The sequence below is a fragment of the Budorcas taxicolor genome, chromosome 10, assembly GCF_023091745.1.
Source record: "Budorcas taxicolor isolate Tak-1 chromosome 10, Takin1.1, whole genome shotgun sequence".
Lineage (NCBI taxonomy): Eukaryota > Metazoa > Chordata > Mammalia > Artiodactyla > Bovidae > Budorcas > Budorcas taxicolor.
In genome coordinates, this window is record NC_068919.1 from 9,451,027 (window position 1) to 9,474,148 (window position 23,122).

A 23,122-nucleotide genomic window follows, 5' to 3' on the forward strand; every position below is an offset into this window, starting at 1 on the left:
TGAATCATGCAACTTAACAATGCTGTCTAATGGACCTTAAACATTATTCTTTAGTGCTAATTCTCACTTATGAATTCTCTAAAACTCCTTGAGAAGTGAGAAACTGGAGAACAGAACACAACCTTACAGGATACCTCTGTTCATCTATTTTTATATTTAATCATTTAAAAACAATGAGTTTTTTTTCTAAACATAACTGTTTCACCAGCTGGTGGTCAAGTCTATTATGGTTATCTAGAATATCATTCTAAAATACACAATACAACACTTCAGAAGTTCAGCTCCAAAAAATGAGTTCAAGGAAAAAAAACAGCTGAGTGCAAAAACTTATGTTGTTTTCAAAGTCACTGAATAAAAAGTTATGGAATATACTTTACAATTTCTGAACAGAGAGTACTATGCTCTACTATTGGTTATTTACTGCTCCAAAGAACCTTTATTTAGTTTTGGAAGACATAACTACGTCAGTGTTGAGTAACAGAATAATTTTGTATTACTTTTCTTTGATGATGACCTATAAGCTAGATTCATCTATAGCAGCCAAACCATTGTTATGATGCGCTGTGTTTAGTAGCTCAGTTGTGTCTGACTCTTTGTGACCCCATGGACTGCTGCCTGCCAGGCTCCTCTGTCCATGGGGATTCTCCAGGCAAGAATACTGGAGTGGGTTGCCATGCCCTCCACCAGGGGATCTTCCCAACCCAGGGATCAAACCCAGGTCTCCTGCATTGGAGGCAGATTCTTTACCCTGTGAGCTACCAGGGAAGTCCATCGTTTCAAAAAGGCCATAAAAATCACATATTCTAGGTGTCATGGTAACATTCACAATACCATACGAAGAGTAAAAACAATGAATGTCAGGCTAAAACAGTGTTTTTATCAATAAAGAAGCAACTCAAGAGCAAACACAGTTTTCCCCTTTTACTTAGTTTTTTAAAAATACCTCATTGCGTGAATTAATTTACATGACACCTGGAAATGACTAACTGATTCCTTTCAAAGACTGACTTAAAATATAAAGATAAAATCTAAATCATAGAAATAAGCTCAAAATATTTGCAAATATTTGGTCACAAATTTGATACACTCATCAGCCAAAGCTATATTAATATAACTCACATCACAATTAGGAATGAAGACAACCTGAAAATATACAGAAATTAATTTGAGGAGTTACTTGAGAATTTCTCATTCTTTTTCCTTTATCTAAACAGCTATTTAGATAAAGGAAAAAGAATGAGAAAGATCCTATTTTATACACAGAAGTGACTCTATGCATTTTATACATACAGGCTATTTCTCTAATCAACAGTTCCACAAAGTCAACGGACTTAAAAAGCGAATATTCTAAACTGCAAACATGGTCAATTATACCACTATTAAAAATATTTAATGGTTTTCCCTTCACGTGGAGGATCAAGTCCTGCCCTTGCCTACCTTTCTAAACTCAGCTTTAAGTTTCCTGGGGGCACCACGCTGTGTCACGACTCTGACCCCCTGCTCTCCTCCCTCCTTATTCTGTATAGTAAACCACTCCTTAAAAGCCCTTAGTCAGGAGTCTTATCTTGAATGAAACTCTGACTGACCTCTCTCCTCCTTCTATTTCAGACTTTCAATAACTTTCTCCTCTGGAGTTCCACTGGGTCACAATACACTATTATAGTACTTACCATGCACTATTTCACTTTTTTATGTTTTTCTCCTCAACTAGACCAGAACATCGTCTCTTTACACAACTACCATCTAAAGTAAAACCTTAAAGGAACAGGCACCGGGTAATTGTTGAATGGACAGACTAATGTAGATAAATGGACATAGCTGCTTGATCAGAGCAAAGAAGAAAGCAGATTCCACACAGGTAGACTAACGATTAGTCTCTTACCTGTTTGGAGTTGGTTAAATACAATTTTGCTCCAAGATTTAAAATCTGCAGTTTCACAAGATCATCTTCGCTGGTGAAGCTTTTAGCCGTCTTCCTCAAAACATCAGGGGCAATTTTAGGAACTCGTTCACAGTTTTCTCCAATTAGCCAAAGAATACTTGCTCTAGCCACAGGAACCTAATAGTAGAAGCAGATAACATAGAAATATTGCGAACAAAATAATCACACTCTCCTTAACAGTAATACAGAAAAGGCTTTAAATATTATAACAGGTTTTACATCGATTAATTCATTTAATGTATATCCAGGAAGTCCTCTTATATTTACAGATTTTCTACATATCTGTATCTACAGCACTGACAAAATATCAAGATCTGCTTATAAAATCATGAATGCTGGTCTATTATTTGGTCATCAATAAAAGAAAAAGGAATAACATAAGCTTGCCCAATATGGCATTTTTCATTACATATTTTTAATAAAGTACCTTTCCGTATAATTTGTTTCTTAAAAATAAATGCTTTGCTAAAAATTGGAAACCTTCCACCAGCACCATTAAGAAGAGCATTTTATTTAGAGCATGCAAATTAGTTTTATTACTATTTATTTGTATTCTCCCTTATTCCAAAAGGAATTTGAAGGGGTATGCAAATTAGTTTTTGTAAACATTTTCCCTGTATAGAAAATTTGCTTTTTATAATAAATGAAAAAGCCACTGGCTATCATTAAGAAGTAGCATCACAAGAAGAGGTAAGACTCTTTATGAAGTCCTTTTCTAATTTCTCAAATAAAGTCCCAATGTTTTCATTACAGTTTCACAGCTGTACACAGTATGACTGTTAAGGAAGAAAGTGAGAATGGAGACCTTGGCAAAGTGAGAATTTTATCACAATATCTACCATCTCAAATTCCTTCAAAACACCCATTTCGAGAAGTAATACATTATTTAGACATCACTAAGTCGAGTCGTTCACCAGAATGAGGTCATCAGAAAACTTTAAAATCAAGTACACATTTTTAAATAATGTGCTAACATTACCATCTTTAAAATTAATATTAGAATAAGTTTAGTAAGAGAGAAGAAAATCAGTATATTTACATAATAATTTTAAGTACTGAGCAAAGTAATAGTAAAATACCAAATGCTATTACAGATCTACTCATGTATTATGATAAAATTGATATCCTTACTGTATACTGATTTTTGGGAAGGAAGAGGCTATTTCCAATGATCCAAAGGTTACACTGCATTAAGGTCTTACTTCCAATCTATTACTTTAAATTGGGCTAAAGAACAGTAATTGAGTGGTACATTAAATTTTCCAGTATGAAGCAATTCAAGTTGCCTACCATAATGAAATGTACCTCTAAATAAGAATATATGAGCAACTTCAGATTTCAGTTATGCCAGATTTACTTTTCTTAAATATTTTATTATATATTGCTAGTATAAAAATTAGAATTCTATGACATATCACAATCTGTTACTCCACTTTAATCCTTTGGGTTATACACTTTTTTTTTTTTTTTCAGTTAAAAGGACAATCCCCCAAAGGTCTAAGAGATTATTTTATTCCTATTCATTAATATACCAAGATTAAAATAATAGTCAAATACTCTAAACAATGTACATACATTTAAAATATAACTCTTTAAAAAATTAAACATCAGTAAGTTCTAAATGTTCATAATGAAAATCTCAAGATGGTAGCGGTGGTGTGGCAGGGCCAGGATAATATTTGTTGAGTCCAGAACAAGGTAATAAAATTTCCAAGTAACATTTTAAAAACACAGAAAATTTCTCCACAACAGGAAGTAATATCAGTAAGTATACTGAAACCAATCTTTTTGTGATGATGACATTAAAAAGCTTAGAAAACTGACAAACCTAATCTTGCGCATTTGGCTGGAATCAGAAGCATAAAAATTTCGGGTTCCAGCCCTGCCAAGACTCTCATTTGTACACTACTGACTATGAATCCATGGCCACTATATTCAAAGGTTTGAAGCAACTGAAAAAACAGTACAAAAATTAGCCACTTTTTGCTCTCCACGGCTAAAGCCGAACTATTAACCCACATGCACACACAGAGTACTCTCATTATGAACCTCTACTTGTCAGCATTTTCAAAGACAAACTGGACTGTAAGTGACTCTGCTTGATCCTTTATTCTAAGTGCCCTGAGCAAGTGGTTAAGGGCACTTTTTACACCTTCTACCAGAAGGCAGTTTCCACTGCCATTTTAAGCCATTAACCTGCTTGCAAAAATGAATAATCTTTCCAAGCTGACCATAGCAGTTATAGAAAGACATCCAGAAAGATTTCACAGATCACTCTGTAAGCAGTTCAATTTAAAAGCTATTGTGTTACAATACCAGCTCACTGCACAATGCAACAGTGTATGGTCAAACCTGCAAAAACATCAATTTTATTTAAATTTGTCAAAGGCACAATCAGAAGACATCTAAACAAACTGCATACAAATAGCAAATCTGATCCAATATTCTACATCTGGACTCAATATGCATTAACACTTAAGTGTGAATTAAGCAGGGGTGGCAGGGCAAGTGCAGTTAACTTGTGAAATGGCAGGCGTTCAGTTAGGCACTTGGGCAAGAAGTCCATAAAGCACTACTTCAGTATCACTCGGCAGTCTTTACGAACTAACATCTTTCAGCTCTCCTTTTGTAATATAAAATCCTCACCTGTCCCATTCAAGGTAATATGTAACCCTGTTAGAGCAATCCTCAGGTAGTATGCATTTCATTCTGGAAGAATAAAACTGTATTTTATCTATTTCTCCTTGCATTTACCATAGACTTTTCCTTCACATATTTATTTAGTTGCCATATTTTTCACACATATAGGTAGGTATGTTTTTAAATTTCTTTGTATGTTGGCCTTTTTGAATTTTATAATGTCCCATTTTATCCTGTTAAAAGCCCTTAATTAATTTTAAATCTCACATTCTTGTTGATATTCACTTATCTCTTTCCCTACTTTCCTATTTTCAACTTTTATAAGTGTTTTAATTATAAATGGCCTTTAACTGGCTTTTGTTTTTCATTCCAAAGTCTGTCTTCTAATGAGAGAATGAAGTCCATTCATATTCAGAATAGGATATATTTGATTTTTACTCTTCCATCTTACTTCTTGATTTTAACTCTTCCATTTTAATTTTTAAACATTTATTATTATTTTAAACATTTTTATTTATGTTTATATTTTTTAAACATCTTTATTTTTTAACATTTATTATTTATTATTTTCTTTTTCTTTTCCTTTTGTGAATCTGGAATTTCCACCATACTTTGTATTCCACTAATGGTTATCTTCTATCTGACAAAAACAGAAAAATAAGCTTTGCTCTAAGTTCTGTAAGGTAATATGTACTTGGCTCATATTCCATCAACTGTTGTAGAGAAAGCTGATGCAATCAAGAATTTTCCTGAGCCTCACACAGGGACATAATCAAAGACAACAAATTCTTTTTCCAAGAAAGCCTGTCGCTTGCTTGATCCAGGTCTCATGCACAGTCACAGGTTTCGTGTGTAAGCCACTGCACTCCCCCGAAAGCCCTAGCACTTCTTTGCCTTGCCTCTCCCTTTCTAACAAGACCAGAACAGGCGTAACAGCACAAGATGACTGGAATTCAGACTTCCACATTCCTATTTCTTTCTCATAACCTGACACACGCTTCTCTGCCGTTATTTACAAGCAGGAAATTAACTATTTCCCCTACCAAAACCCACTGCTTTCACCCTAAGATAATCTATTTTCACCCTGAAAAGTGAAAGGGAAGTCGCTCAGTAGTGGCCGACTCTTTGCAACCCCATGGACTGTAGCCTACCAGGCTCTGTCGTCCATGGGATTTTCCAGGCAAGAATACTGGAGTGGGTTGCCATTTCCTTCACCGGATCTTCCTGACCCAAGGGTCTCCCGCATTGTAGGCAGATGCTTTACTGTCTGAGCCACCAGGGGAAGTCCTTACTACTTTTTAAACACATGAGACTACTAAAATAATCTCGCCTCCCTCTACTCTCTTCCTCCCATGACACCTTCAAAACACTTCTATTCTGAACTAATCATACCCTACCCCTAAATTTTCTAAGATTGCTCAATATTTTTAGTATCAGATTAGAATTTCCTTTATATTATGGCCCTTCTTTTTCAAGAGTTCTCATTTAGTCTATTTTTATACATTTAATTATGTGTATAAATATATACATATATTGTGTAAGTACTTCTGTTCTTTGATTGCCCTGATCTAGAGTTTCCAGCTTTGGCTCCTTAGTTCTTGCTTAGAAAAGTGGTTCTTACTAGGCAGTCTAAAAGGTATCTAAATACCTGTAGGAGTATTTGTGATTGTTACAATGACTAAAATACTACTGAAATCTGATGTCTGGTTACACAGAGATGCTGGATATCTATCTCAGTAGACATGAGGAAAAAGTTTTACCCTCCTACTTCATATCAGTAGATTATTGACCAATAGTGTCAAACACCTGTTCCACATATAGGCAAATGGACCAATTTAATGCCTAATTTGTCAACAATTTGGGTGAATCAAAAGGAAACGACAAGAAAGTCCTGGCCAGGTCTGTGAGTGGACAAGTGAATTGGATAAAAAAAGAGAGACTAGAAAAGGAAGACAAATACATCAAGAATGTACTGGTTAATAAAGCAGACTACTAACTATATGACCTTAATCACGTTACCTAACCTATCTGTGCCTCGGTTTCCTTTCCTTAAAAACTATTTTATTAAAAATTTTTATTCTAACATTTTATATTTTTCTTTTGCCGTTTTGATTTTTCATAAACAACTTTCATTGAATTAAGTTGCTCTATGTTGCTCTATATTTGTAAGAAAGTTTAATAATCCTGCCTCCGTTTTCTTTTATGTAAAACAGAATAGAACCTACTTTTCAGAGTTGTAATTAAAATTAATGATTTATATTTTTAGGGTGCTTAGAATAGTGCCTGACATATGATTAACACTATAGGAGTTATGTTAAATAAATAACCAAAACAGAAAGAGCAACAAGGATGCTTATTAAATTCAACAGCCATGATCAAAATAAAAGTTTACACTAAGCACTATTCTCAGTGTTTCATTTAAAAGAAAGTGAAGTCACTCAGTTGTGTCCGACTCTTTGCAACCCCATGGACTGTAGCCTACCAGGCTCCTCCCTCCATGGGATTCTCTAGGCAAGCGTACTGGAGTGGGTGGCCATTTCCTTCTCCAGGGGATCTTCCCGACCCAGGGATCGAACCCGGGTCACCTGTATTCCAGGCAGACGCTTTAACCTCTGAGTCACCAGGAAGCCCCAACATAAGTTTCATTTATGTTGACTCATTTATTCCTCACAACAGATCTATAAAGTCATTAGTACATGTGTTTCAATTTTACAGAAAAGACAACTGGAGCAAGGAGAAGTCAAGTATTGCTTAAGATCACAAAGCTAGTAAAGGGCAGAGACTAAATTTGAACCCAAGTCATGTGATTTTCAAATCCAGTCTCTTAATCTCTCATATACAGTCTTTGTAAGAAGTCCTGACTTTGATTATTAACCAACAATAAGAGTAGATATGAAGAAAAAGAACTGTGGTGAGAATATAGTAAAAGATCTTTCCTTTCCTCTTACTTATTCATTCATCCATCCAGTTTGGATTCAGAGATTCTTACCCTATTCCATAGGTTATAATCCTTTTACTATCATGTATTTTGTTGCTCAAACTAGCCAGTGGGAACTCTGTTAAATTCTGACATCTCTACCGTTCCATGAGCAGAGCCATGTTTTTATGGCCCAACAAGATGTTCTTTCCGTGGACCAGCTCTAAAATCAGCCATTTCTCTAAGGAGTCCTAGTTTCTTTAAATGCTGAATGGAATTTAAAAACCAAAGTCTTCCCTAAAGAGGGATGTGGTACTACTTGTACATTGTGCATGAACCTTGCAAATATTCTAAAGTGAAAAAAGCCAGACACAAAAGACCACGTATCACATGATTCCAACTGTATGAAATGTCCAGAAAAAGCAAATTCATAGAGACAGAAAGTACACCAGTAGTTGTCAGGGGCTGAAGTATGGGGAGGATCAGGAGCCTTGGCTTAGGGACCTGATTTTAGGGATGATGAAAAGGTCCTCCAATTGCACATCCTGGTGAATACACCTAAAGTCACTGAATTCTAGATTTAAAAGGGTGAATTTTATGCTAGGAAATTATATCTCAATTAAAACAAAAGAAAACAAACAGGATCTGGGCACTAGGTGTGCTCACTGGTACTGGGGTTATCATCGCATGCGGGTCCCCTTAAAGGCCACATTAAGAAACATATCTTTGTATACTCATGAATGCATTCATATGTACATACAAATGTGTGCAGACACACACACCTGCACATATATACTCCAACACACCTAGCTATCTAATAAAAACAAACGGAGTTCACACTGACATGTCTGATTCCAATCCAATATGCAGTATTTACTGCAACCTTCCCCTCTTTCAGATCTGTGATTTCCTTCCACAACAGGGCAGAACCTCAGAACAAGAATCCAGACTGTGCAGCTCTCTTATTCATTATACTTCAGTATGTCTATTTGTTTTAACAAAACCATAATTTGTTGAATAAAATTCGGTTCAATTGGTACTGGAAAGCAAAGATCTCTTCACTGGTACTCACAGTGATACTATCCAAGAGTTTGGCCATATGTTTGATAATTTCACCATGTTGTATGGGTTGCATTTGCAGCAATTTCTTAATAACAACCACACTTTCAGCAACAACTATTTCTGAAAAGAAAAAAAAAAAATCTGATTATTCGTATTTAAGTAAGAATTTCAATTCAATTCAAAGTCAACTCAAACACAGTATTCTTAGTAAAATGTAAATTTAATTTAGCAAAACACGGCACATTTCTTAAACGACTAGGCAAAAAATAAAACAAGAGAAAATATCCACAACCTGGATCCCTTTCCTGCCTGATCTCCTTGGCAGTGCGAGCACTTCTCCATTGAAGGCTTCAGTTCCAAGAGGGACTCTCTCCTTCAGGGTCTGATAACTGCTCCCAATCCTCAAGCCCTTTCCCTTTAATTCTAGATATGGCAAAGGCTTCCCACCTCTGCTAGCCCGCTAGCCCTGGGGTATTACAGTACATCTTGCTGGCTTCCCTTAATCCCACCCACAATTAATAAATAGTTCCTTTGTTAAACTCTTTTCAATCATCTCTTTCAAGTGTATCACCTGTTTCTTGCCAGGGCCTTAACAGTAACTGGTACGAGGAGTGGCTCCAGGAAGCAGATCCTCAAACTGGGATTCTGAGACTGCATTATTATAGACTAATTAGTGGTCCAGAGCTTCGTCTTTGGTGGCATCAGCAGTGAAACACAATAAACCAGTCAGAGCACCTGACTTCATGGAATGAATCTTATATAAGCAATTACTAAGGTTACCAATACCAAAGAAAGACACCAACACTGCCTTTCCTTGTTATTGTGGCTTTTTTTTTTTTTAAATCAGCTGGGATTCATGGATATTAGAGATTCCCTGGTATACATTATAAAGGTTTATTTTAATATTACCCTGAAAATATGCCATGACTAGGGTTCTCTTACTCATTTTCTCTGAAATATATTTTCTTATCTAGCTCCCTTTAAAAATACAAGCAAAATTTTCTATCATTCTAATATTATTGAAATATGTATTTCATATTATACATATATTTCTTCATGGGAATGATATATTAATATTTCATAATGTTTTAGTTTGCTGCTGCTGCTGCTGTTTAGTTGCTAAGTCATGTCTGACTCTTTCGCAACCCCATGGACTATATATAGCCCGCCGGGCTCCTCGGTCCATGGGACTTCCCAGGCAAGAACACTGGAGTGGGTTGCCATTTCCTTCTCCAGAGAGCTAATCTGATCTCCTGCATCGGCAGGCGGGTTCCTTACCACTGAGCCACCAGGGAAGCCAACGTTTTAGTTAAAGAAATGATGTATGTATTTTAATTCTCATAATAACATAGGGTAGGCAGCTTATTATCAGCATTTTAAAGATGAAGAAAGAAAGATGCACTGGAGAATTCAAACTCAGAACCAGAATCTACCATTTTACCCTTAATGTTCTATGTTACTATGAGCAGGTGTTGCTTTTATAAAGACCGCCTCTTGGAGCTACGAGGAAAACAAAGACAAATCAGAATGACACTCTGCCCTCATCAAACTTACCCTCTGCTAGGAAACACTAAGTGGTTATGTAAGAAATGACTATGCAATGTAATGGTTTTGAAGAATCAATAGTATAAATTTTTATCTTTTTAAAACATATTGCAAAATTAGTCCAAGTTGTTTTTTTTTTTTAAGTTGTATATTTTTAATTATTCACATGTACAGGCAAGGTTGACTAACCCTAACTATAGCTGAAATAAAATTTGGCATTATTTACCCTCATGCGAAGAGCTGACTCATTGCAAAAGACTCTGATCCTGGGAGGGATTGGGGGCAGGAGGAGAAGGGGACAACAGAGGATGAGATGGCTGGATGTGAGTCTGAGTGAACTCTGGGAGTTGGTGATGGACAGGGAAGCCTGGCGTGCTGCGATTCACGGGGTTGCAAAGAGTCGGATGCAACTGAACTGAACTGAACTGAACTGACCCTTTGAAGTGAAGAAGTGAAGTGAAGTCGCTCAGTCGTGTCCAACTCTTTGTGACCCCATGGACTGTAGCCTACCAGGCTCCTCCCTCCATGGGATTCTCCAGGCAAGAGTACTGGAGTGGGTTGCCACTTCCTTCTCCAGGGCATCTTCCCGACCCAGGGATTGAACCCGGGTCTCCCACATTTCAGGCAGACGCTTTAACCTCTGAGCCATGGTGCCACCTTATCTTCCGATCGTTATTGTTATGGATTACCACAAACTTGGTGGCTGATAGCAACATGAGCTTATCATTTTACACTTTGAAGCCAGAATTTAACCTAAGTCTTATGGAGCTAAAACCACGGTGTCAACAGGGCTAAGTTCTCTGTGGAGGTTCTAGGGGGAAATCCATTCTTTGACTTTTCCAAATTTTAGAGTCTGCCCACATTCCTTGGCTCAAGCCCCCTTCCAACAAAGATATCATTCTAATCTATGCTTCTGACATTTGGTTACATTGGGTCCCAGATTACTGGATGAAAAATCTCTCCATCTCAAGAATCTTAATCATATCTGTTAAGTTCCCTTTGCCACATTAGATAACATATTCACAGGTTTCAGGCATCAGGACCTGAACATCTTGTGGGATGGTGGTGGTAGTGGGGTGCAATTTACCTAACCTGGGTGCCTTCCCATTCCCTTTGGGTAATTCCACCCTATTTTTCCTTTATGCTACCTCTTGGCTTTCAAAGACCTCAGCACTCCCCTACAAATACAAAATGAACTTGTGTTCTGGGCCTTTCCAAGCTTTCTCTTTGTCCTCAACAGAACTTAATTATACTGACTCTAAGAATTATAGCCTACTATTAAAAAAAAAAACCAACTTATTTTAGAAAGAACAAGTAACAGGGGATTTACCATCTAACCAATTTTTAAGCATAAGATATACTACTGTTGACTACAGGTACAGTGTTACACAGTAGATCCCCAGAGCTTACTCACCTTGCTAAGTAAAACATGATGCTCACTGATTAGTAGCTGCTTGCTTTCCTTGTCTTCCAGCCCCTGGCAAGTACCTTTCTACTCTTGAATTCTATGAATTTGATTATTCTAATACCTCATACAAGTAGAAACATTCAGTATATACCTTTCTGTGACTGGTTTATTTCACTTAAGCTTCTCAAGATTAGTACAGCCTACTATTATCTTCATTTTACAAATGAGGAATCTGAAGCACAAAGAGATCAGGTAATTTATTCAAGACAACATTAGCATTCAAACATAGGTAGTCTAGTTCTGCATGAGAGCAATAGCTAGCAGCTGAGTAAGTGTTCAATAGATAGGAAGACTGTAGTATGTTTGTTTTATATTATTGTGTCCCTCTGTTAGAATACGAGCTCCTTATAAGGCAGGAACTTCTTATAGGCTGGTGAATACCTTATTCATCTATTCTACACTCACTAAATACCTCAACTAATTCAAATTTTCAACAAATGTTTATTATATTATATAAACAAAATTTTAAAAATAGTCTTTTGCCCCAATTCTTTCAGTCTACAGTAGATGGTAAAAAAGTTTTTCAGACCAGCAAATTTTGTGAAAGAAAATCAACTGGGAGTTAAATTATTCTAAGTTAAGTCTACTGAAAATGCAGATTTCTCCCTAAGGTCTTTAAGAAATCAGTTTATCAGTGAATCTTACATAGTGATAATGGGCTATTTTAGGACAACCTTCAAGTCTTCCTAGAAGTCCTGTCCCTGACAAGAAGGAAGAAGTCAGCAGCAACAACAAAAAAAATCCCCAAAGCCCTACAGGTCCAAGAATAATATATTAAATATATGCAAAAACAATGTAGCCTCAATGCTGTCTCTGAAGCTGCAAGATGCAGTATCCAAAGAGATGATGAAGTATTTACAATATAAAATCAAAGAGGCAGAGATCCTTAGAGGTCCCAAAGGTCTGACAGATTTTAAAGAATCCGGGGCCTCATTCATAGCACTTATTCCTAGGAGCAGATCTTTCAATAGAAAGACAAAGAGGCTCTGTTATAACAATCGGCCATTATAAATGAAAAATATTATTGCTTTCTTTATTGTTACTGAGCCAAATTTCCAAACTACAGAAGTGCAGCACGTACAATAAAGAGTTAAAGAATCAGGCTAATGATAACTATGCAATCAGAACCTGAAAAATACAATTTAAGTTTCTTAATATTCATAGCAGAAAAAAAGGTCCATGGTTATAAACAGAGTTTTGACTTACCAAAAACAAAAGTCTAAACATTAAAATATCAGTTTAAATTAGTAAATCTACCTTTAAGAATGATTATAAATTAGTCTCCTCCCATTGTCTAATTATAAAATGATCTAGTCTTCCCTTAGAAGTACTACAAGGGTATAGAATATTCATCTTTTTAAAATGAAGTGAATAAAAAATATTTTTTTAGAAATCAATGTGCTAGAAAGCTGAAGCAGAAACATCTGCTTTAATATCCAGCTTGAAAATTTCATGTGAGAAAAAAAAAAGTAAAAATACAAAATTAAAAAACCCTGAATATATTTTATATGTGAAAGAACTAGCCAGTGTTCTGATTTGTGTGCTTTTTGTATGCAATCAAAGTGAAGTGTGTCTTGTTTGATCAAATAGGAAGTCATTATTAAAGACATATGAAAATGAAGGCATATTTTTAAACTCACAATTTAAAGTGTAACAGAAATAGACACAAAGAGGATGCTATTATTAAAAGTAGAAATAGATAAAATGAATGACGTTTAGCATCCTAGCCTCTGTAATCACCGTCTACAGTCAGTGTTTTAAAAAAATCTATTTCCTTGATAATTTTTTTTTGCCACTTATTTGGAGTTACAATACTACACATAGAAAAATGTTCTCTCCATTATGATATCTTGAATTGACAGGTTAACAGTTATAATCTTATGTTGATTGTAAAGATCACTCTTATTTGGGGACAAACTTTGTTTCAAGAAGTTTTTTTCATTAGAAGTACCTACAACAATGTTACAGCTTTCAAAAGCGATCTACAAGTGCGAAAAGATAATTAGGAGTAACATTTGTAGTAAAAAGCTATTTTCAAATAAAATATAAAAAGTAATCGATTTTGTTATGTTTCACCCTATGGTTGCTATGTCATATACGCCTGTGTCTAGATATGACATAATTTTATTTAGAATCCCACAAATAATCTCAATAATTTTATACAGAAAATTATGTGTTTCCTAAAAAGAATCCCTTGTTTGAATCTCTTTTTAATTAAATAAATAAATACCTTTAAAGGTGAGAGTTGAGTCTTTTTTCTCCAAAAGGTTTCATTTATTTTAAAGCCATATCATAGAAATAACATATTTTACGATAGAAAGAATGAACTCTAGACTATGTATTTTACTAGATATTACCTATCCAGTTCTACAAAATGTTTAGACACTGATTGGCTTAAAAACATGAAGATGTTCCAAATTGATGACTTCTACATTTAATTAATCTTGAATATAAAATTATTAAATTAATCTGGGAGAAAACAACTTGAAATTACAAGTTTACCCTACTTTTCTGATCTAGCCTTTTTAACGTCTCCTGTTGTAAAGTCATTTGCCTGCTTTTAGCACCCTCTGCAGGTGAACCAATATTATACAAGACTTATATGCCATTAAAAACCAGTAAAATGGAACCTTTGTGGAAAGGGTGAAATGAAGGTGATTAAACTGTGAAAAAATAAAATAAACAGACTACATTTTCTTAGTTCTGTTCAACAACAAAAACCCTGTGTGTGTGCATATGTGTATTTCAAAGATAAAATGTTACACTTCATTGTGATCACAGACATACAGAAAAAGCTCAAAGGCAATACTAAAAGAGAAATTACAATTTGTAGATCATGCCAAGAATATCCAAATGATAAATTATTTGCAAGTGAAATGAAACTGCCAACTCACCATCCCTGTTGGACAGCAGACACACCAGGCCGTTGAGGCATGTGTCAGAGACTTCTGTGATGCTGGTTGCACATCTGCCTATAGTCTGAATAGTGGCTGCTGCGAACTGTTTATCCTGGCTTTTCACGTAGGTCTAAAAAACACTGCCTCAATTAGTTTATACACTGGTACTATCAAGCAAAGAAAAATATCCCTACAATATGAAGCTTTGTCAAAATCAAGTTCTAGAATACATAATCTTCTCCTCTATAGGCACAATAGGAAGTCAACCTTTTGACTTAATTCAGTTCTGTTTTTTCACTTAAAGAATGTGACTGTAGTACGGGCACATTTTCAAGTCAAGTTCATTCACCTGAAGCCACAGTAGCTTATAACTCCAAAACAGATAGTGGGGGAGCAGTCACCCAAGATAGCAATTAGTTTAAGTGCAAGGTTGAAAGAAATGATGAGACCTCTCTTTTTGTAGGTTTCAGTTCATTTAACTGGCAGCATCTATGAATCCATGAAAAAAGGGTGGCCTTTTCAGAGATACTAAACCTAAAAATTGGGAGAAGTGGCGAAAAATGAGCAATATGCTGCCGATAAACATTTTACCTTAAAAAAGGTTATCTGTATGGTGATAAAACTACAATAGACACAGTGAGGAGCATTTCAATAAAGACTTTATAAATATACCTGATTTGCAATAAAATAAAACATCATACTTTTGAAAAAGATTTTCTTGAAAAAGATGTTTTAAAAATACAATGTAAACGACATATTTATACAAACTTAAGAAATTAATCACTACAGGCCTAAAAAATTGTCACTTTCGTTATTACTTTCCTAATTCAAAAACTAAGCTTTTATTGTATACAGACAGAAAGAGATGTACTTTTAATAAATATGCACATTTATGTACAAAATATAAATGGATTTAAAATCCCATTTTCAAGTGGAATTAAAAAAAAAAAGATTCCCAAACTCAAATAACAAGCACATAACATAGAATTAACACCTTGTTCATCTAACATGCAAAAAAGGATATGCATTTAAATGGTGTCTAAATGACAAATGGAGGAGAAAATCCAAAAACTATCTAAAAGACACATGAAATTGGTGAAAATGGCACCAAAAACATGATTAAATGTTGAAGAAATAAACAAATTAAATTTCTTAGTTCCCTGTAGGAAAAATCACTGTATTTAAAACCATTTCCCAGTTGATTACCTAATTTCCTCAATCACAAAAAATAAGTCCTTTGAAAAGTTCTCCATTATTTCAAAAAGTTATAAAGAAACTGTAACACCTATGGACATAACACATAAACACACAAAAAAAGTACACGTATAGACAGTGATACAAACAGATGTATAAACAAAGAATGTATTTAAAAGTCTGACTAAAGAATGGACCTTATTAAATAGCCTGATAGTAAATGAAATGACTGGATTACCAATATTCTGAAATAGACAAACAATGCCATAACATTACCTGGGACTCACTCCCTACAACTCCAGTAACCTGACAGAAGCAGAAAGCAGAAAGCAAAAGGACATCCGAACAGATTACACAGCTCATATCATACATGACAACAAGATACGGGACAACTGCAAACACAGAGACAGAAACTTAAGAGTGAATAAGCAAACCTATAAAAAGGAGTTACAAGTCACATTTCAGCAACGTTCTATAGCCACAGATTACTAGCTAAGAACTTGAGATACTGTATTTTCTGCCACGCAAATATAAAATGAGCATATATCCTAGTTTTATAAGAACTTTTTCTAAAAAAATATATAGCATAAAAGTATAGTAATCCAGTTACAAAATTACAAAGCATGAATATATTATAATATCCCACTACTCCTGATAAAAGTATAAGATCACAGAGTCAAAAAGAAATACAACGTCTATATAGCTAAAAAGAAATCTAGAACAGGCATAAAGAATGATTATAGCAACAAAATAACTTTAACCTATAAAAGCTGCGTGTGTGTGCTCAGCTGCTCGGTCCTGCCCTACTCTCTGGGACCCTATGCACTTAAAAGCTACCGCCTGTCACACAGCCTAAGCAAGAATACTGGAGTGGGTTGCCATGCCCTCCCTCCTCCAGGGGACCTTCCCAACCTAGGGATCGAACCTGTCTTTCCTGCACTGGCAGGCTGGAGTCTTTACCACTGAGCCACCTGGGAAGCCACCTATAAAAGCTGGGGGTAGACAAAAATTCTGGGAATACTGTGTGGCATGCGGTATACTTTAGTTAAGAAAAAACTGCTGATGAAATGAAACTCGCAATATTGATATAAGGTTTTCTATTACTGTGCTCTACCACTAAGTCTTCAGAGCTAACTCTTTCGTTATAAAAAGCCTAAGAGCCATGAGGCAGTTTTTTTTATGTTTTTGGAGCATGTGCATCTGGGAAGCATCTCATCTATCCACATATAGGATTTTAAAAATACAACAAAACATTAACAGTTAAACAATCATGAGGAGGGCAATTTTAAACCATTTTTTTTGAGCTATGCATGAAGCAAGCAGACAATGTCTAAAATAGAAGCAGATAATCAAATAGGGACAACCAAGTAAGAAATGAAGCCATTTTCCTGAGTACAGAGTGTAGCACAAACTACTGATGATGATAACAAAGAGTTACACACTAGTTTCTCAAATTCTGCAATATGAAAGGGACTACATTTTATTTCCCTTAAATTTAAAATGTGTAGTTGATGCTTATTATTGAAAACTTATAAATTAGTTGTCAACCTTCTTCCAAATTATAGTTTTATTTATACAATTACACACATCTAAACTGAGAAAGACATATATCTAACTTTAAACTGAACAGATGCTTTAGAAGTGATTGCATAATTAGCACTGTACACAAACCTGAAATTCTCGAAGGAGAGTTGATATGTTGGCTTCATTTGCCAAGTTTGTCAAAATTTCAAGCTAAGGTAGAAAAAGAGAAAGTAAATGTTTTTTTTTGATGGTATGGAGAGAGCAACACGGAAACTTACAATACCATATGTAAAACAGATAGCCAATGAGAATTTGCTGTATGACCACGGAACTCAAACAGGGGCTCTGTGACAATCTAGAGGGGTGGAATGGGGAGGGAGGTTCAGGAGGGAGGGGGACAGATGTATACCTATGGCTGATTCTTGCTGATGTTTGACAGAAAACAGCAAAATTCTGTAAAGCAATTATCCTTCAAATAAAAATTAAAAAAAAAACGCAAAGAAAGTGAATTTAATAAAGGTTAGCCATTTAATAGAAAGGTAATTTCTATTTTTTAAAAAATGCCTATTACAAATGTGAGACACTACACCTTTCAGTCAAACTTTGTCTCCCTACATCTACAAACAGAATAATTATATGGTGCTTAAAAAATAATTACAAAAAAGAGAATTCTACACCTTCGCTAATTGTTTGCTCCAACTTTATAATTTATTATCTAATTAACCTAAACAACTTAAGGCAGTTTTCTTTTTCTTTTAATAATAAAGTTAGAAAACAACTTGCCCTCCATGTAATACCTTTATATTCCAGATACCAATTAATTCTTTTGATTAGTTTTCCTTCATCTTACCAAACCAAATATTTAGACATTTTAATTCTTTCTTCTGGATTTAGTTAAAAGAAATGTGCAATTAAAAGTTCATCCCTAATAGGCTTGCTAAAAAAATTCAGTATCTACTCATAAAAAAATATTCAATTTATCTGAAGGAAAGCTTCAAAAAGGAAAACAGGAACACAGAACAAATGGGACAAACAGAAAAATAAAATGAAAGATGTAGACATAAAGATATTCATATCAGTAATTACATTAAAGGCAAACGATCTAAACACTCTAATTAAAAGGCATAGATTATATGAGTTTTCCTATATATTCTGGATACTAGTCAATTTTTAGGTTATGTACTGGAAATATTTTCTCGTAGATTATGAACTGACTTTTCATTTTATTTTGATGAGAACATCTTACTTTGCTGTACTATTTTAAAAAGTCATATTCTTAACATAGAGAAAAGGTGGAAAGCAGTTTTTATCTAAGCCATTTGCTTTTAGAGTTGCCAAAATGATACCACATCATCCCCAAACACATCTTGTACGTATTTTCTGCAAACAAGGACATTGTCCTACAGGCCACAATACAACCAAGAAAACCAGGAAATTAACACTGATACATCAAATCTATACAATAATCACTTACATTTAAGTTTCACTAATTATCTCAATAATGTATTAAAAAAATAGTGTATGAGTTCCATATCAATATTTAGTTGTTTAGTTTCTTTCAGTATAAAAATTTCTCAACCTTTCTTTTGACCTTCAGGACCTGGATGCTTTTCATAACTGCAAACCAATTATTCTGTAAATTAATTATATAATTTGGGCATGTCTTAGATTTTTTTTAAATTAAACTTAAGCTTCCATGTGATTAACCAATCATTCTAATATTTGTTGAATAGTCTACTATTGAATAGCTCTCACTGGTTTATAATGTCTCCCCTCATGTATGATACATTTGATATGCATAGATTTGTTTCCATGCTTCATATGTTATTATCACATATTCCAAGTATCACATTGTTTTCATCATTATAACTTTATATTCATAACTATACTCTATACTGTAGTTATTCCCTGAATACAACTCTTCCATAATCTCTTGTATTTGCATAAAATGTACCTTTTTTCCTACACTGAACCCTACAACCTTGCTATCAACTTACCTACCAACAACAAAAAAAATGACAAAATCATGTCATTCTTTTTAGATCCACTCTAATGTTATCTTTTCCACCAGTCCTTTCTAAACATACCAGAAAATTAGCTGCATCTTTCTCTTTTTCCACAACACTCAGTTCACATCTATTAATCACTTAAAACATAAGGCTAAAATTATCCATTTACACGTCTGTCTCTTTCACTTACTGTGAGTTACTCAAGGTATAGGCAGCATGTCTTAACTTTGTCTTATTAAAATGTAGCACAGTAATTAGTATACAATAACGTAGTTTTAAAAGCATAAAGAAAATCCCCCAATGCATCTATTAAAAAAAAAAAATAGGTCTCCATTTTAAAAATGCTAAACTAAAAGTTACAGCAATAGTGTCAAAGTAATTATGCATTAAAGTGTCTGAAAAATAAGGGCATGCATACCTTCAGTATCTTGATCATAGTTGGATCAGTTGACCTAACGTAAAAACTCTTCAGATAAGGTTCAAACATACCCTAGATTACAAAAATAAATATATAAATACATTTATGATACTAGTACATTCATGTCTCTCTTAAATTTTGTGTTCACAACATACATACCTTTCTTTGAATTGACATAGTCGCTATATTCTGTAGGACAATATATTGCACTTCCCTAGAAATTAAAGTAGAATTTTGACTAGGTATATTTTCCAACAAAATATATCCTAAAGTAAACACTATATTAAAGAAAAAGAATCAGCAGTAAGCTTCATATTGAAAGATACTCTTAAATATAATACTGAAAGATTTCTAGCAAATCTTAAGATATTTATGCCTTCTTTTAAAAAGACACTTTCCCTATAAGCTATACAACATTAGACTTGATTCATCAAATGGAAGAGTTACAACAGGCAGAGCCAATGCTGTACGTGCTCTGAACATATGCAAAGAAGGTGTTCTAGGGTGAACGGAACAAACACAAGCACAGTGTTAATACAAACTCTTGACTGGAGGGCTCATCATGTGACTCAATTCTGTCCAAAGTGAAGGACAGGTTTTAAAAGAAAAAAAGCCATGTTATTTTAGGTCCAAATATCTAAGAAATGAATGTACAACTGAATCTGGTATAACGCTTCATGTGAAAGATGCATTCCAGATCTTATTCGAACCAGCTATGGGCAACAAAACTTAATGAACCGATAAAAGGGAAAGAATGCCCATGCGAACAGACAGAGGAACGCAGAGGAAACAGCGTCTTACTAACGAAGGGCCAAAGCCAACCTAAGGTGAAAGCTGCGGCACTGATTCTGAGCTAAGAACAAAAGTAAATATTTATCTTTCTTCTCTCAACTCATTAACAGAAGTACTCAAAGGAAAAAAATTTAATTTAAAATAACTACTGAAAAATATTCAGGGTAAGCTAAATAGCTTGAAACAACAGTTTTCTTAAATACAGAAAACAAAACAAATGACAAACATCTGATCTTAAACTTAGGAAGTGCATGTGATAGGAACTCAAGGTTTCCTGAACTGCTGACTTGAAGTGCTGAATTACAGAGAGGTAAAACTGAAAAGCACACTGCTACCTACTGGCCTATCTCCAGGAAATAACAAGCTTATACATTTCTTTAAAACAAGTAATATTAAGACTATAGCTCTCTTCTTAAATAGAACTACTGTAATTAAATATTGCAACTTTACAAAAAGCAGTTCTGTCTTATATAATTATACTAGTCAATACAATAATACATTTAATGTAGTTTTTCAGTGACTCCAGATTTAATGTAAATCCCCAAAATTCTTATTGTCATTCCTAGAAATACCAAAATACTAGGCTACTGTAATAGCATATACTATATTACAAAAAAATACTTCCAATTTCTTTGGCTTAAGGTTAAAAAAAAAAACAAACCTTTAATATTTAACATTAACTTTGAAATCAATAATCTAAAGGCTTCTATAATAATCCCCTTAAGTATGAAATCTCAACTGATAAAATACAGTCAGAACCATGTGTTAAATGCCTAACAGACACATTTGATTTGTTCAAACATTACTAGTAAAGTAACACAATACAAAAGAAAACACACATATAAAATCATGTCATACCTATTGCTACGAAGCAAACGCACTAGTGATTTGGAAATAATGCCAGCTTCTGATTTTGGTGCTATATGCCAATACAGTTGAGCAACTGCCATAACCACCTAAAAGATAAAACATGAAAACAGTAAGAACTACGGGCAGTTCCACACTACAGTTTCGAAGTATGTTCTTATATAGGATTTGCTTTAACGCCTACAAAATCCCCATGAACTAAGATGAGTATGTTGTTACCTCTGTGTGGCAGGTTGAACAGGGTCCCCCTAAGAATGCATGCCTACCCTCAGAATGTGACCTTATTTGGAAATACAGTCTTTGCAGATGTTATTAAGGTAATGATCAAGATGAGATCATACTTGATTATAGAGCGGGCCCTAAATCCAATGTGAGTGTCCTTATCAGAGACAGAAAAGGACACAGAGAAGAAGGCAGTATGAACACGGAGGCAGAAACCGTAGTGTGGCCTTAAGTCACGGAATGTCGAAAACTGCTGGCGATCACCAGAAGCTAATTTCTCCCTAAGAGCTTCCAGCAGGAACCCACCCTGTCGACATCTTGACTTAGACTTTGGGTCTCCTGAAATGTGAAAGAGTAAATTTCTATTTACTTTTAAATTAACATTTTTCTTTAATAAAAAATTGAAGAAATTTTTATTTCTTTAATCTACACAGTTTTTGGTAAACTGATACGGCAGCTCTAGGAAAGCAGTCCTGTACACCCTCAGAAAAAACAAAAGAATGTTCAGTGAATCACCCAAGGACTGACTCGCCAGTAGTACATGGCAAAGCTGGACACACCCTCCAAAGCCCACAGTCCTCCTAGTGTTGCCGCTGCTGGTGCTACCCTGAGACAGGAATGAAACCAGACACTTAACGGTAACAGTAGTAAGGAGGTTAAAATTTTTAAAGAACCCCCAAATACAGCATATTTAAGTTATAATTAAGGGAACTCTAAACAACTCCTCTAAAAAAGCAGCATTTGAAATCCTGTTTTTCAAATGTAGAACCTTAAAAATAGTGCTTGGCTCAAAGCTATTACGGGGGTAGTCAGATTTTCCCTGTCATAAAATATAACAAGACTATGTTTCCCCACGTGCCTCTACACTTAGATCCAGAGATCAAAACTCCAGACTTTCCACTTAGTGAAAGTATTCAGTTCAGCATGCGACAACTGCCAAGAGAGAGCTACAGAAATTAATCATCTTGTCTTTGGTTATGAAGATGTATTAATATTGCATTATTTTTGCTTTGGCTGTAGGTAACATATATAGCAGGACTTCTATGTATGCCTGAAGAGTTTACAGTACTTGAGGGTGCTTAAAGCAAAAACAGTTTCTCCTAGAACTAGAAACATTTTTTAAAACTAGAGTTATAGGTTCCTCAACTTACTGCTCTATGGCACTTCTGTGTACTTCTCTTTTTTGTAACAAGACTGACGTCCAGCTTTCAGACATGACTTGGGAAATTGAGAAGTTTAAGAATATCTAATTTCTTCACTTGTGATCTACAAATACACTTGAATTATAGCACAGCCTCTGCTGAATTTAAAATTTTAGTAAGAAAAAATTAATTACTGACAATCTACAAATAGGTGACAGTCATTTTTAAAAAATATTAAAGCACACAGATGGCTAACAAGTATTATATGTAGAAAAGAAAGCTGAAGCTTAATAAACTGTACTTTCTATGTGTGCTAATGATTTTAAGATTCTAGATTCTACTTAGTATGTCATTTGTTCTGATACATTAATTACGGCACTCTCAAACCCAAAGGGGCGAAAGGATCTTCTTTTTCCCCAATATTTACAAATCTAAGTGTCTTAATCTCTCTTCAATATCCCAAATTTGAATTTTATAGTCTAA

General features: G+C 34.7%; 1 protein-coding gene across 1 annotated transcript in view; it reads right to left on the reverse strand.

Annotated features, from left to right (window-relative positions):
• The window catches only part of AP3B1 (adaptor related protein complex 3 subunit beta 1), a 239,174-nt gene that overhangs the window by 115,370 nt on the left and 100,682 nt on the right, over nt 1-23,122 (reverse strand). Inside the window, exons 9-15 of the mRNA XM_052646454.1 lie at nt 21,267-21,364; nt 19,776-19,830; nt 19,617-19,688; nt 17,337-17,399; nt 14,469-14,601; nt 8,572-8,681; nt 1,883-2,059 (exon numbers count right to left, since the gene is read on the reverse strand). Coding sequence (XP_052502414.1) covers nt 1,883-2,059; nt 8,572-8,681; nt 14,469-14,601; nt 17,337-17,399; nt 19,617-19,688; nt 19,776-19,830; nt 21,267-21,364 — 708 coding nt within the window. The remainder of the gene's footprint in view (nt 1-1,882; nt 2,060-8,571; nt 8,682-14,468; nt 14,602-17,336; nt 17,400-19,616; nt 19,689-19,775; nt 19,831-21,266; nt 21,365-23,122) is intronic.